Source organism: Tubulanus polymorphus, chromosome 7, assembly GCF_964204645.1.
Source record: "Tubulanus polymorphus chromosome 7, tnTubPoly1.2, whole genome shotgun sequence".
Taxonomy (NCBI): Eukaryota; Metazoa; Nemertea; class Palaeonemertea; order Tubulaniformes; family Tubulanidae; genus Tubulanus; species Tubulanus polymorphus.
In genome coordinates, this window is record NC_134031.1 from 17,080,719 (window position 1) to 17,095,127 (window position 14,409).

Sequence of the window (14,409 nt, forward strand, 5' to 3'; positions counted from 1 at the left end):
GTAAATTTTTAATCTAAAACATCAAAAGTGCTTGTCTGAAATAAATACGAACGGTAGAAAAACAGTTCAGATAGTATGATGAGGATCGCGGTGATTCATGGACGGTCTTGTGGATTGAGCTTTCGATTCCGACAGTTCGAAAACCATTTCGTGACGTTACCTTCGTTTCTTTGCGGCCCAATATTCGCCATCATCGTCGAGAGAAATGTCAACGAAAAAAGCAACGAGCAGCCGATAGTGCAAAACATGAACGAACCGAATTGCACGAGAAATTGCATCTCGGCGAAAAGCATGAATAACGACGCGCCGAGCGTGGTGACTGCCCCGGCTGTTACTGGTAAACCAACCTCATCGAACATAAAGTAGGTCCTTGCCTTGCGGTCATCGTAAGGCGCGTACGCGTATCCCTCCGCCAGGTGAACGGTATAATCGACAGACAGTCCAATTACGAGGCACAAATTCAAAGAAACCATTGTCTAAAAAGCGATTTTTTACAGGAATATCTATTACTATTCTAAACGACGACCGAAATGAATTGACTTCAGGTGATTTATAAGGCCAATGATGGACCATAATTCATAATTACAGGATCGAAAGACAAGTCTCATCTAGATTGTTTTCGTGATTATCTCATATTTTCGAGGAATTTGTATGACCGTATATAATGGCGAGAATAAAAATGGCAATATACGAACCCCTAATTTCCAACCAGCTACAGGGATCATGCCGACTACACACGTTGTGCTCAGCAAGATGGTAAACGTCGCCATTAGTCCGATGATTATATTCTTAGTTCCCATAATGAGCACGGGGCAGGCCAAAGCGATGCCGAGACACAATCCGTAAATAGCTTGATAGACCATCGACTGAAATCAAGTCGCGCGGAATGTTTAAATGAAAACATGCATTATCAACAGATGCCATTTTGTGTCGCTTTTCAAACGGTATCATTTTGTTCATTTACCTTCCCCATCTTCAGATGCAGATATATATTTCGGCCATTCACAACGAAAAATGCGTTATTGAGACCAGACGGCATGTTTGCATTCTAGAAATAGAAGTGATGTAATTTTTTACGAGCGTTTCAAATTCTGTCACATTGACGGATAGTACCTCATAGAAACGACTGTGTAAATAACGGGGACGCTTTTGAGTTGTCTGCATTTTAAAGATATACTTCGTACATGACGTTGAATGAATACAAACCATATCATTGACGAAGGATTCCCATCGTTGAAAGTATTGAAGACCATCAGTATACCTCACAATACGTCTATCCAACGTCGTATTTACAACTATCGCCGCGTACTTCAGACGAGTGCCATAGAATTGGCCTGTTTTTAACGGATAAAGATATCGATTTAAAAAAAAAACGACTTATATGATCAACGGGAATTCATATTCTATTCTATTGTGGGACTTGGCAAACTTGTAAATTGTAGTAAAGTTGTTTTTACCGTTAACTAGACTGACGGGTAATGAGTATGAAAACTTTTCTTCCCCCAGGATGCCGGCATAAGTGAACCAATCGGTCGTTCTAGTCATCGTGTATCCATTCGTGATCCAGTATCCCAACGCTATCTGTCCTCAATTAGAACATTACTCATCTCAATAAGGGAATTCCCCAAAACCCAGACATCAATTCGTCTGTAATGTGTCACGGCCAACAATTATTTACAAATATATACAGTTCCGGACATACCTCCAACCAATTCGTGTAATTTGAATCAAGTGGATCCGTATATATTTGTGGGTTATTGTCGATCAAAACTTTCATATTATCTTTCGTCATCGGGAAATCGGGGTTCCAGTCTGGTGGGTATTTCGGAAACGGTTGCAAAGCATTAATTGTCGCGTTGTTGTTGACTGCCTCCGCCGCTGACAAATAGGGGATGAATTCTTCGTAGCCATAATTGCGCAACATCTCAGGGGTAACCTGTCCGCTTTGTAACAGGGCTGCAATAGCTGGATCCAGATCGGGTGGTAGGGTCGGTGTGGCCGGTTGCGTCACCGGAACAGATTTGTACTCCGCTTTTTGTCTCTCTTTCTAAAGATGAAAAATCATTCGGACTTTAAGAGAAATCGAAAACGTAGCCACCATGGCGGGGTATCTTGCGAATTTCTTACCTGCATAAAATCTTTTATGGCGTACATAAAACATTGCACTTCGGGTTTACCAGTTTGCGAATCAATTCTTATCATAAGATCGGTAATTCTTTTCCGCGTCATATTCATCAGATTATTGCATAACTCCTGAGGAATAAACACCCAACTATGATTAGCGAATATCATTCCAACCTGATGATCAGTGACGTTATCGGGGTAAGAAAAAAGTAATCACCGAAGTCAAGGTGATAAGGATCTTATCGTTGGATATTGACTTATCTTTAATAACTTACCAACATTGCCATTTGGTTAACTCCGGACGAAATGCTAAATTCGTCGTCGCTCACGTATTCACCCTTGCAATGTTTGAAATCGTCGATGTTCCGAAAGTCACACGTGGACATGTCACGCGGTTTTAAACCCCAGACGAGATTTATTTGTACGTTACTGTCGAAGTTATTGGGACGGAAGCCGTTGATTCTCAGCCGATTGGCAATTGCATAGTTATTGTCTTTGCGAAATATTTCAATCTGAAAACGGAGATGAGAGGTATGACTTCACGTTGCGAAGATGAAAGAAAGGTTTTACCCCTACCCCCCCCCTCCTCCATAGAAACTTACGTGCTGCGAGTCTACCTCTATCGTGGTACATTGATAAACGGCTATGCAGACCAACGTTACAAAAAATCCCATCACTAGATAACGGCTGAATGTATTTGTAATGAACCGAAGAAATGGCCCTCGGAGAAATCGTGTCCAACAGTTCCCTTGTTTAAGCAGGCAACTATTCGAGCATCGCTTGGTGACGCTGGTGCCCGAAACACTATTACTTCGTTGAGACTTAGAAGACGAGTTTGAGTCGGTATCTGGATCCGATATGGTTGACGAATCGGGTGAAACTGCATGATTCGTGACAACACTTCGTCTATTCGGTCTAGTTTGCGGGGGGTATAATTCTTTTAATCCGATCGATATCGTTTTCGCGCTTGATTTTACTTTTGAGACGTCGGATTCGCTTCTACTCCTGTCAAGAATGTTGCCATCATTCAGAACAGCGTTGTTGCGGTGCATGATTTGCCCTTGAGAACATTGTCCGAACAAATCGCCAGGACTGACGTGTTCTATTTCAGGGGGTGGGGACGCGCCGGCGGTTGTAGGGCGACATTTTTCGAAATATATACAGTATATGAGCACAGCAATCGGAAACAAGGTTATAACCGTTAGATAATTTACGAGCACTAGTAACCCGGTAAAAAGGCCGAATGTTTGAACGATAAGCATCGGCGAGAAAGCGCTGACGAAAAACGCAACCATCGTAGTCAACGAGGTCGCGAACATCGAGCTGGCGGCGCGTTTGTACACATCACAAAATCGGTGAGCTAGCGAAGGGTAAATTTGAAGAGCAGACGACCGCCAGGTGTCGTAGTATATGAAAACGTCGTCTGCGCCGATACCTAGAATTATGAACATCGAAAGCACGTGGAACAGTCCGAAATACGAGAACTGGAAAACGACTCTATAGATTACGTTCGTTATAACGAATGACGACAGAATACCAAATATTGACACGGCCGAAAGCCATAGAGATCGTGTGTGGATGATTATGAAAACTAATATGAACGCAAAACTGCCGGCTACAAATTTCAAATCGTTCATAGCCGCTGTGTGGATATCCTTCTGCATAAGTTCATACGAATAATAGTTGAAGGTTAAGAATGTATCGCTGTTGTGACAGCGTTGGATTTCTAGTAAGATGGGTTCTATATTTTCTATGAGATATTTCTCGAATCTAGCTGTGGCGTCTGTCGTATTCGTCAGAGGCCAACCGATCGGAATGATCGTTCGCGTATACTTGGATAAAGCGAACGCCTTGTTGATCAAAGCGTCTCTGGCTAGAAATACTTGTAACAATTCCGAGGTTTCTGGAGATCTGTCGGCGTAGAATAAAACATTCGCTATATCGTCGAAATTCGGATCGTTCAGCGCAGAGTTCGCCGAGGCGTAGGTACCGTCGAAATACCGTAGGATAGACAACGGTTTCGTGCAATTTAGATTTTCATCCAAGAGACAAAATTTGCTTTGATATTCGCTTATGTTCGTCAGCGAATGTTCGATTCGTTGCATGGTCTGCAGGTTTCGTTTCGTAAAAACGTCCCCGTCGCGCGCCCGGTAGTATAGTTCGATTGTATATCTCGGATAGTATCGATCGCGGAGTTTCGTGAGAACGTATCGAGGTATTGTCGTGCCGTCGGAGTTGCGTTCCCGCCACGCGCGCATCCGTGTGCTGGCTATGTCCTCGTTCCATATCATCGGAATCTTGTTGAAGTCGACGGGCAGGATCGAGTACCCGGTGACATAGAGCCCGACCGTCACGCCGATGAAAGCCAGGTGGATACACGTGCAAACGGCTGATTGAGAAAATAGCATTTTGAAATAAACCAAAAAAAACATTATCCATAATGTATTGCGATATTGAGATCAGATTAATTTTCAGAAAAACCGTTCACTTCTACAGGCCTTAATCGCGGAAAGTAGAACATTTTATGATCGAGCGCGATTGACAATCTGTGCCAATCTATGACCATGAAAATGTACACAGATTTAATGTTTTATGCTTACCAAAACTAGGCCATGGCCATTGTGCGACAATTCTGAACACTTTCCAGGGCGAAAGGTTGATACGATCATTTGTTCCGTTTGAAGCGTCAACAGTTTGTCTAAATTGATGATATTGCCGTTGCGGTTTTTGGTCATTAGGGGAACTAGACCCTTCGTCGTTTTTATCGTTGGGCTCCATTTCATTGTTTCATCGACCAAATGCAAAGAAATAAGTAAGACATTTGACGGCAAACAAAAGATTATTGAACCTTCAAACGCCAACACATCTTCAACACGTTGTTGAGAGAGCGCAAATCTACGAAATAAAACCGACATACCTGTCCCTCCGAACTATTACCTCCCTCGACGTAAATTTGTCTACTTCTCCAAATCGAATTGCACCTTTACTTTGAGAGCTTTTTCAGTCTGAATAGAGGTCCACACGCCAACTGTTATAACGACGATATTTTTCGCACCTCATTCCCTATTCATCGAACAAATTACACAACAGTAAAATGTTTTTGTTTTCCAATCTAGCGACCATTGTCTGTGGATTAGTTGTTTACACGTCCGCTCCACTGTGTCTGAATATAACTTCATGATTTGTATCATAAGGTTCAAGTAAGGTTCAAAATAAACGGGACAGATGGGAATTTATCAAACGAATTAGAATTGAATAGACAATTAAAAAAACAGGTTTCCAAAGCGAGCCATATCTATCTATTGTTCCTCGACATACAAAGAAACTATAAACCTGTTCTAACGCGTCTCAGGTTGAATGCTCACACTAATGATGGAAAGGGGAAGGTATTTGAACATCCCACAAGTTGACAGAAAGTGTTTTCTGTGTGATAAAGTAGAAACTGGAGTATATAGCATATTGTGATGGTGCATCAATATTCAGTTCTGAATGGCCCCTTTATATGAGAAATTTACGATATTATTTCCTACTCGGCTAGCTAAAGACCTTGGTCGATTCTGCTGCTTCATGAGGGCTTTAACAAGCTGAAATCATAATCTCAACGATCCTCACTCTAGGCTATGCTGATCCGCGACCTAGGTCTATATGCAGCACCGCAATGTCATCATTTGGTACCCAGTACCAAATGATGACTATCAATTGCGATGTAAATGTAACTAAGTTTTTGTACTGCCCGATTTGCCTGTTGACAAAACCAGCCTGTCCTATAATATTTATCACCTTTTCTGATAAAACCAAAAACCAGTTGTTCACATATTTCAGGATGAGACACTGACTCCTAGACATACTGCTAATCTATTCATACTATCAGCGCAGCTTGCGACGAAGGTGTTATGAAAATAGATTTTTCAATAAAACCGCGTAATTCACTATAAATACGTGTTGAATCAATCAAACTTTGCAATCTCTCAATAGGATTTTGATTCCAATCCAGGTCGATTCCTTAAAAACAAGCTCAAGTGTTATTGTAAATGTAGCTACTGTACACCGGTTCGACCGTGACACAAACCGGAGCAGTTACAATCCGTTTTACTGATACATACAGCCTGCCTATCTACAAGATAAATCATTCAAATCTTTAAATGATTTTGATCAATATTTGTCGTAATTCTGTTTTAATCTAAGACCTTATTTTCATGCAAATCTGCAGCAAGGCTTGTACTTCGTATCGGAAAATAAAAAACTGAACATTCAAGAACTGAAACTAATGATTTTGATAAATAGCGAGGTTTTTATGAGAAGAAATTCATTGATTATAATGCAGAACTCTCCTCAGAATAATCCAAACCTCGATACCAACACGTAAATTCCTGACATGCGCAAAGCGCGAATCTGGAACATTATGACGTGTGTGGTCATTGTGTCCACTGGTTTGATCCGGTGCAAGAAAATGGCGGCCTCCAAAATACAACGCAACGCACAAAAACCGTACCATTTCCCAAACATTACCAGCCTCCCTTCACACCCCATAATTCAATATCTCAATATTCGGTGAGTGTTTATCATATGGGTTAAAATGATGTAAATGTATTTCACCTCAGATATTACGGGTAACCAATATTTGACCATGGGCCTCACATCAATTTCATTCGGAAATGATTCTGCAAAATGTAAATTAGTTTTAGTGAATTCCGTGTAAATTCATTCGGTTTTTATTGTGTTTTGAAAGTATCGAATGTTCTGTTTTAATTTGTAGATATGTAAAACCATGTTACGTAGAATCGACATCAGAAACGGTGAAAACAGAGTAAGTTTATTTCATCTTTTAAATGTTTTCTTCATCAGTTTCAGAAACAGATTATATTCATACTGTTTCTTCATTAGTTTCTCTTTTTATATTTCACGTTCAACTATGGAGGTGAAACCTAAACCTCAGATAGAAAAACCGCCTGAAGAAATCAACTACACAGATTGAAGCGAACAGTTAATTTGTAAAGTTTGAATTTTAAATTTGATAATTCTGCAGTTATTTCTAAGGAAAGAAAACAATCTTGGATTTGTCTATTTATAGGTATCACTTTACAATGGGAACTTGGATTCAGCACATCGGACTTGCTTGGATTCTGCACAGGACAACAAGAATCACTGTTTTACAATGGGACTTGCTTGGATTCTGCACAGGACAACAAGAACAACTGTTTTACAATTGGACTTGCATGGATTCTGCACAGGACTACAAGAATCACTGTTTTACAATCGGACTTGCTTGGACTTAGCACAGGACAACAAGAATCACTGTTTTACAATTGGACTTGCATGGATTCTGCACAGGACAACAAGAATCATTGTTTTACAATCAGACTATCTTGGACTTAGCACAGGACAACAAGAATCACTTGCTTGGATTCTGCACAGGACATCAGGAATAACTAAATGGAAATTCAAGATAAGTTACATTTATATTTATTTATCAGTTGTTGATTTGATTCAAGGAACCAATTTTACAGTGTTATAAATCATGTTTTGAAATGATATCACAGTGACCTGTTGTATCTATATATTTGTTCGATGCATTATAATATCCCCCACTGATATTGGTGTATATTTGGTTAGGATTAGTTCATGTTGGGTTAGTTTTGATAAACCGGGCTTGTAGGTTTCCTACTGCCATTAACTCAAATGTTATTTGTAATCAATATGAAACTGGTTCCTGATGTCGATAATACAACTGTTATATCAATCATGTTCTTTCGTGACAATCACATTTGTATATTCAGAGTTAGAATTCCTGTAAATTAAACTGCTGTACTTCTGTTTCAATTTAAGACCTTATTATCACGCATAGCTGCAGCAAGGCTTATACTTCGTATCGGGAAATAAAAAACTGAACATTCAAGAACTGAAACTAATGATTTTGATAAATAGCTAGGTTTTTATGAGAAGAAATTCATTGATTATAATGCAGAACTCTCCTCAGAATAATCCAAACCTCGATCCCAACACGTAAATTCCTGACATGCGCAAAGCGCGAATCTGGAACATTATGACGTGTGTGGTCATTGTGTCCACTGGTTTGATCCGGTGCAAGAAAATGGCGGCCTCCAAAATACAACGCAACGCACAAAAACCGTACCATTTCCCAAACATTACAGCCTCCCTTCACACCCCATAATTCAATATCTCAATATTCGGTGAGTGTTTATCACATGGGTTAAAATGATGCAAATGTATTTCACCTCAGATATTACGGGTAACCAATATTTGACCATGGGCCTCACACCAATTTCATTCGGAAATGATTCTGCAAAATGTGAATTAGTTTTAGTGAATACCGTGTAAATTCATTCGGTTTTTATTGTGTTTTGAAAGTATCGAATGTTCTGTTTTAATTTGTAGATGTGTAAAACCATGTTATGTAGAATTGACATCAGAAACGGTGAAAACAGAGTAAGTTTATTTCATCTTTTAAATGTTTTCTTCATCAGTTTCAGAAACAGATTATATTCATATTGTTTCTTCATTAGTTTCTCTTTTTATATTTCACGTTCAACTATGGAGGCGAAACCTAAACCTCAGATAGAAAAACCGCCTGAAGAAATCAACTACACAGATTGGAGCGAACAGTTAATTTGTAAGTTTGAATTTTAAATTTGATGATTCTGCAGTTATTTCTAAGGAAAGAAAACAATCTTGGATTTGTCTATTTATAGGTATCACTTTACAATGGGAACTTGTATTCAGCTCATCGGACTTGCTTGGATTCTGCACAGGACAACAAGATCACTGTTTTACAATCAGACTTGCTTGGATTTAGCACAGGACAACAAGCATCACTTGTTTGGATTCTGCACTGGACATCAGGAATCGCTTAATGGAAATTCAAGATAAGTTAAATTTATATTTATTTATAAGTTGTTGATTTGATTCAAGGAACCAGTTTTATAGTGTTATAAATCGTGTTTTGAAATGATATCACAGTGACCTGTTGTATCTGTATATTTTTTTATTGCATTATAATTTCCCCCACTGATATCGGTGTATATTTGGTAAGGATTAGTTCATGTTGGGTTAGTTTTGTTAAACCGGGCTTGTAGGTTTCCTACTGCGATTAACTCAAATGTTATTTCTAATCAATATGAAACTGGTTCCTGATGTCAATAATACAACTGCGATATCAATCAGGTTCCTTCGTGACAATCACATTTGTATCTTTAAAGTTAGAATTTCTGTAGATACTTATTTCTAAGAACTGCTGTACTTATTTCATACTGATTGAACAGTTACAGATACATGTAACATTGTGTACAGATCACTGCTTTACTTCATCCTGTGATTGAACAGTGATTTAATGTTCTCTCATCTTCATTAGATTCCCATCCGTCTAACTAAAACATCAGAACATTTCAATTCATCTAACCGCGGGGTTCGGGGAGGGTGGGTAGGGTTGGGGGGAGGGATGGGGTGAGGGAGGGCGGGAGGGAAGGGGTCCGGGAGGGGGGAGGGAAGGGGTCAGGGAGGGGGGAGGGATGGAGTCTGGGAGGATGGGAGGGACAGTGTGAGGGAGGGTGGGGCTGTGGTAGGGCTGGGACTGGGAGGGATGGTAGTCTATAGGTAGTTATTTTTGATGTTCAACTACAGGACATTTCAGAAAATGTGTCTCATCTTAATATTGTATTCTAATAGATAAACAAATAGGATTAATCAGTATAAGACACCTTTACAGTCGATTACCAGTACCGGACTTTTCGATTCTTAGGGCCATTATTCAACTTAGGGCCATTATTACACGTGGCACAGATAGGTATCACTATTTATAGATGAATATCCTTCCTAGTGTTTTCAAAAAGACATTTTATGAAATAATAAACTGTATAATCTATCGGGGAAACAATGATGACACGGATTGGAGATTTATATCGTTCGATGACATTCATTTCTGAATAGGATTCTATTCTATTATCTACAGTATATTTGTGGCTTATTCGTTTTCATACAGAATAAGACTGCGAACTAATTACACTTTAAACGTATTAAGAAGTCTTTCATCTTTACTCTATTGAATATTCGTATTCAGAGTGATAAGTTGACACGCATAGAACAGATTTATTGACCAGATCTGTAGTTTTAGTTTTCACCCCAAGTGTTGTGTAAGAGCTAACGGTTTCATAAAAAGAATATCGTAGTTACGGATTAGGATTATATCTGTGTTTGAGGTTTTAGATTGTGAGTAACTCGTGAACCCCATTTTAAGGGAATAGAGTTTCTTTTTACATTTCACATATCTATTGACGGTAGAAATTGTAGATTTATTTCTCTTAGTTACAGTTATTTTATTTTGCCATTTTTCACGATCATATCAGTTTATAAATGTTGCAGTTATCAGTGTTTCACATAGACTTTGATCAATGTGTCATTCGAGACTTTAATTATTAGTGATTTTGATGAACTCATTCACTGTATAATCATTGACTTTATACACGTGATCAAACATGCAACGCTCAATATCATGTTATGTGTGCTGGTATATAATCTCTTTGGTGCCGAATCAAAAACTTTGAACTGTATTCGCCGAACCAGAGCCATGGACCAAACTCTGTCTCTAGGGGTCTTCAGCCCACCCCTCGATTACCTTACGAAAACCAGGGCATTGGACCAAACCTTGACTCTTTGGTCCTCAAACCAGAGCCATGGACCAAATTTTGAATCTAGGGGTCTTCAGCCCACCCCTCGATTACCTTACTAAACCGGAGCATTGGACCAAACCTTGACTCTTTGGTCCCCAAACCAGAGCCATGGACCAAATTTTGACTCTTTGATAACTAAACCAGGGCCATGGACCAAACTTTGTCTCTAGGGGTCTTCAGCCCACCCCTCGATTACCTTACTAAACCAGAGCATTGGACCAAACCTTGACTCTTTGGTCCCCAAACCAGAGCCATGGACCAAATTTTGACTCTTTGGTCACCAACCCAGAGCTATGGACCAAATTTTGATTCTTCGGTCACTAAACCAGGGCCATGAATGAAAAAATGTATTTCTGTTGTCTTCACGAATCTATTTTGAGAATGAAATGATTTACGTGTCGGACTTATGGCGGTGTGTAGACAATATCAGTGCTGCTGCTGCTGCTGCTTCTAATACTGGTTTTATAAAGAACTGTGAGGCTTCTTTCTTTAGTGTCACTGACTGCTGTGTTACACTTGATCCCAGTCGGAACTGATGAGTGTCGGCGAGAGGCCGATAAGAGGAAAATAAAAGCCATGCGAAAAGTAAAGTATGAAGCAAACGTGTGAGCATTTAGCCACAAAACTGAACAGCATAAAATGCTGATATAATGAGTGGGGTCCGAGAGCAATTCGAAGGTTTAGTGTCAGGCACGCCTAGATGGCGGGCAGGGGTCTATTCCTACCTCGACTCGAAAAAAAGAAAAAATATAAAGAAAAGAGAAGAACTCTATAAAGAGAAGAGTGGGGTCCGAGAGTAATTCGAAGGGTTAGTGTCCTGCTGGCTTAGCGAGCGGGCAGGGTTCTATTCCTACCTCAACTCAAAAACACAGAACACCGAGAAACGTTCGTAAAAGTTAAGAATAGAAAGTAAAAAATGGAAAAATGGCAAATGATGAATTAATGGCTGGTGTTTGATTTGTTCCACTGGGTTTAAGTGTAACTTGAAAAGACAATCAAACAGATTGTTAATTATCCATTAGACATCAGCAGTCTATGATTGATAAATCTGAATGAATAGAAAAACGTGCTGTATTATAAAACCTCTAGCAGACAGTATTGAAATGTCTATCAGCTGCCACTGGGCCACAATAGTTTCATAATGAGAGTGATTGGTTAAATTCGTGAAGCAACATAAATAGCCTCTAGATGATCTACATCAGTCATCACTGTTGTGCTTGATTTGTGTTCCGCACTCCTCACAACATTGTGAATTTTTTGGTGAACCCTTTACACCTCCCTCCCTTAAAGCATTGATGTTACGTTGAGTTCCTCAGGTTTGGTTTGAGCATATTGGAGATGAAACCTCTACAACTTAAACTCGCTCCATTTGATAATCTGTGACCGGACAACTGCTTCAACAAGCCGTTATTCACTTGAACAACATTATATATGTATAAGTAATTAATACAATGTAGTAAGAAAAGCAATAGTTTGAATGACTCCACCTCTGAGAATGACTCCATCCTGAGAATGACTTCATCTCTGAGAATGGCTCCATCTCTGAGAATGAATCCATCTCTTGAGTCTCGTAAATGATGTCATTGATTAAGGATTTCGATTTGTTTGAGAAATTGATCGTGAAAAATGGCAAATTGTTTTCGAGTTATTGTAGAGTTGAGTGGTTGAGTGGTGTCAGAGAAAGAGACAAGAGTTGAGGAAGCTTTAAGGGGCATTGAGGGAGGCAAGGTGGGAAGGCATTGAGGGAGGGCCAGGTGGGAGGGCATTGAGGGAGGGAGGGCATTGAGGGAGGGTGGGGTGGGGTGCGGGAGGGAGGGAGGGGAGGGAAGGGGGAGGGAGGGAGGGGAGGGAAGGGGAGGGAGGGAAGGGGGAGGGAGGGGGAGGGAAGGGGTCCGGGAGGGCGGGAGGGATGGGGTCCGGGAGGGCGGGAGGGATGGGGTATGGGAGGGTCGGGTCGGGAGGTTAGATGAGTTGAAATGTTCTGATGTTTCAGTTAGACGGATGGGAATCTAATGAAGATGAGAGAACATTAAATTACTGTTCAATCACAGGATGAAGTAATGCAGTGATCTGTACACAATGGTACATGTATCTGTAATTGTTCAATCAGTATGAAATAATTACAGCAGTTTAATTAATCTGAGTCTCTGTTAATGTTTTGAATTATTTTCGAACAAAAAATAATGTTTTACACTCATTTCAGGATGAGATTCTAAGAATTCTACACCTCAGATCAAAAACGCTTTAAAACTGAGGATAATGGTGAGTTTTTGATATGGTATGAAACTATACTCTTATTCTATTACAACTTATGTATGTATGCTTCCCTATACAAATACTGTATTTTAGGGGTCAAAACGAAGCTGATCCTGAACAAATCTGCAAACAGTAAACATTGCGCCCTAAGAATCAAACAAAGTAAAAAGTTGTGAGTTTATATCGATTAATTACAGTAATTTGTGGTTATTTGTCAGTTATACACTATTTCTCATTTTTTCCGGTTTCTATAGATTTATCTGCAACTCAAGTCAGGATGATGGTGGATTTTTGAAGGGTGAATAAGACGAAAGTTTAAAGCTACCATCAGATACCTCAGAAATCTGCATCACTCAATCTGCAATACATTGTGATAAACTACTCAAACCCTGGTAGGTTTTCTGTCAATCGAACACAAACAAGCCGCAATTAGGCCCTACTATTTATTTCACTAATTATTATCTGGCATAATCTTCTCTATTTTCAACACAAATTTCAGCAGGAGAAATTAGAATATTCACCATCAAAGAGTGAAGAAACTCTTGTTGTTGCTGAAGCTGATGTTATTTCTTTAAAACAAACTAAGTAATTTTCTCTACACAATTCAACCTAGTTCTCGCTTGTTATAAAACTTGACGGTTCAATTATTTGAAAAATCGTTTTTTTTTCAGGAAATCATCAGTGCTCTTAACTTTATGACGTTAACTGAAATCCTGCTATAGAAATTGTCTGTATGGTTAAAATGGCACTAAACTAATCTGATACATGTTTAGAAATGGTGAGTTTTGCTCTAATTTGATAATAACCTAAAATGTATTATTCTATACAGTATCTTTATGTGATTCTCTAGAAAGTTCTGTAAGAAATGTGGCTGCTGCTGCTGCTGTTGTGACGGGTGCTGCTCTACTGCTCGTGCTGCTGCTGCTCTACTGCTAGTGCTGCTGGTGCTGCTGCTACTGCTGCTGCTGCTGCTGCTGTTGTGACGGGTGCTGCTCTACTGCTGGTGCTGCTTTACTGCTGATGCTGCTGCTGATGCTGCTGATGCTGCTGCTGCTGCTGCTGCTGCTGCTGATGCTGCTGCTGCTGCTGCTGCTGCTGCTGCTGCTGCTGCTGCTGCAGCTGCTGATGCTGCTTCTGCCCCAATCAAATCTACCGGAAAATACTGTGGACAATAGACTACTACAATAATCAAAACAAGTAAGGAAATACTAATTTTCAGAATAACAGACACTTGACGTCTCTTTATTTTACTAATCAGTTTTCTCTTTACAGAGTGAAATCCACACAGCATCAGATTTTACAGCTCAAAAAACCTCGTTGAAAGTTCACCTTAAACATATCGCTA

The 14,409-nt window shown here is 39.7% G+C and overlaps 2 protein-coding genes across 2 annotated transcripts; both read right to left on the reverse strand.

Moving 5' to 3' along the window:
• Positions 1–3: 3 nt before the first annotated feature.
• On the reverse strand, positions 4–2,411 carry LOC141909213 (protein patched homolog 1-like). Its single transcript, XM_074799599.1, has 8 exons — positions 2,400–2,411; positions 2,128–2,253; positions 1,703–2,047; positions 1,458–1,581; positions 1,207–1,334; positions 965–1,048; positions 696–866; positions 4–476 (listed from the first exon to the last, which is right to left on the reverse strand). Exons 1-8 carry the CDS (start codon positions 2,409–2,411, stop codon positions 96–98), a joined length of 1,371 nt encoding a protein of 456 aa, XP_074655700.1. The 3' UTR covers positions 4–95.
• A 1,073-nt stretch (positions 2,412–3,484) lies between these two features.
• Positions 3,485–4,532, reverse strand: LOC141909214 (uncharacterized). Its single transcript, XM_074799600.1, has 2 exons — positions 3,633–4,532; positions 3,485–3,559 (listed from the first exon to the last, which is right to left on the reverse strand). The coding sequence occupies exons 1-2, from the start codon at positions 4,530–4,532 to the stop codon at positions 3,485–3,487; spliced, it is 975 nt and encodes a 324-aa protein (XP_074655701.1).
• Between the last annotated feature and the right edge of the window lie 9,877 nt (positions 4,533–14,409).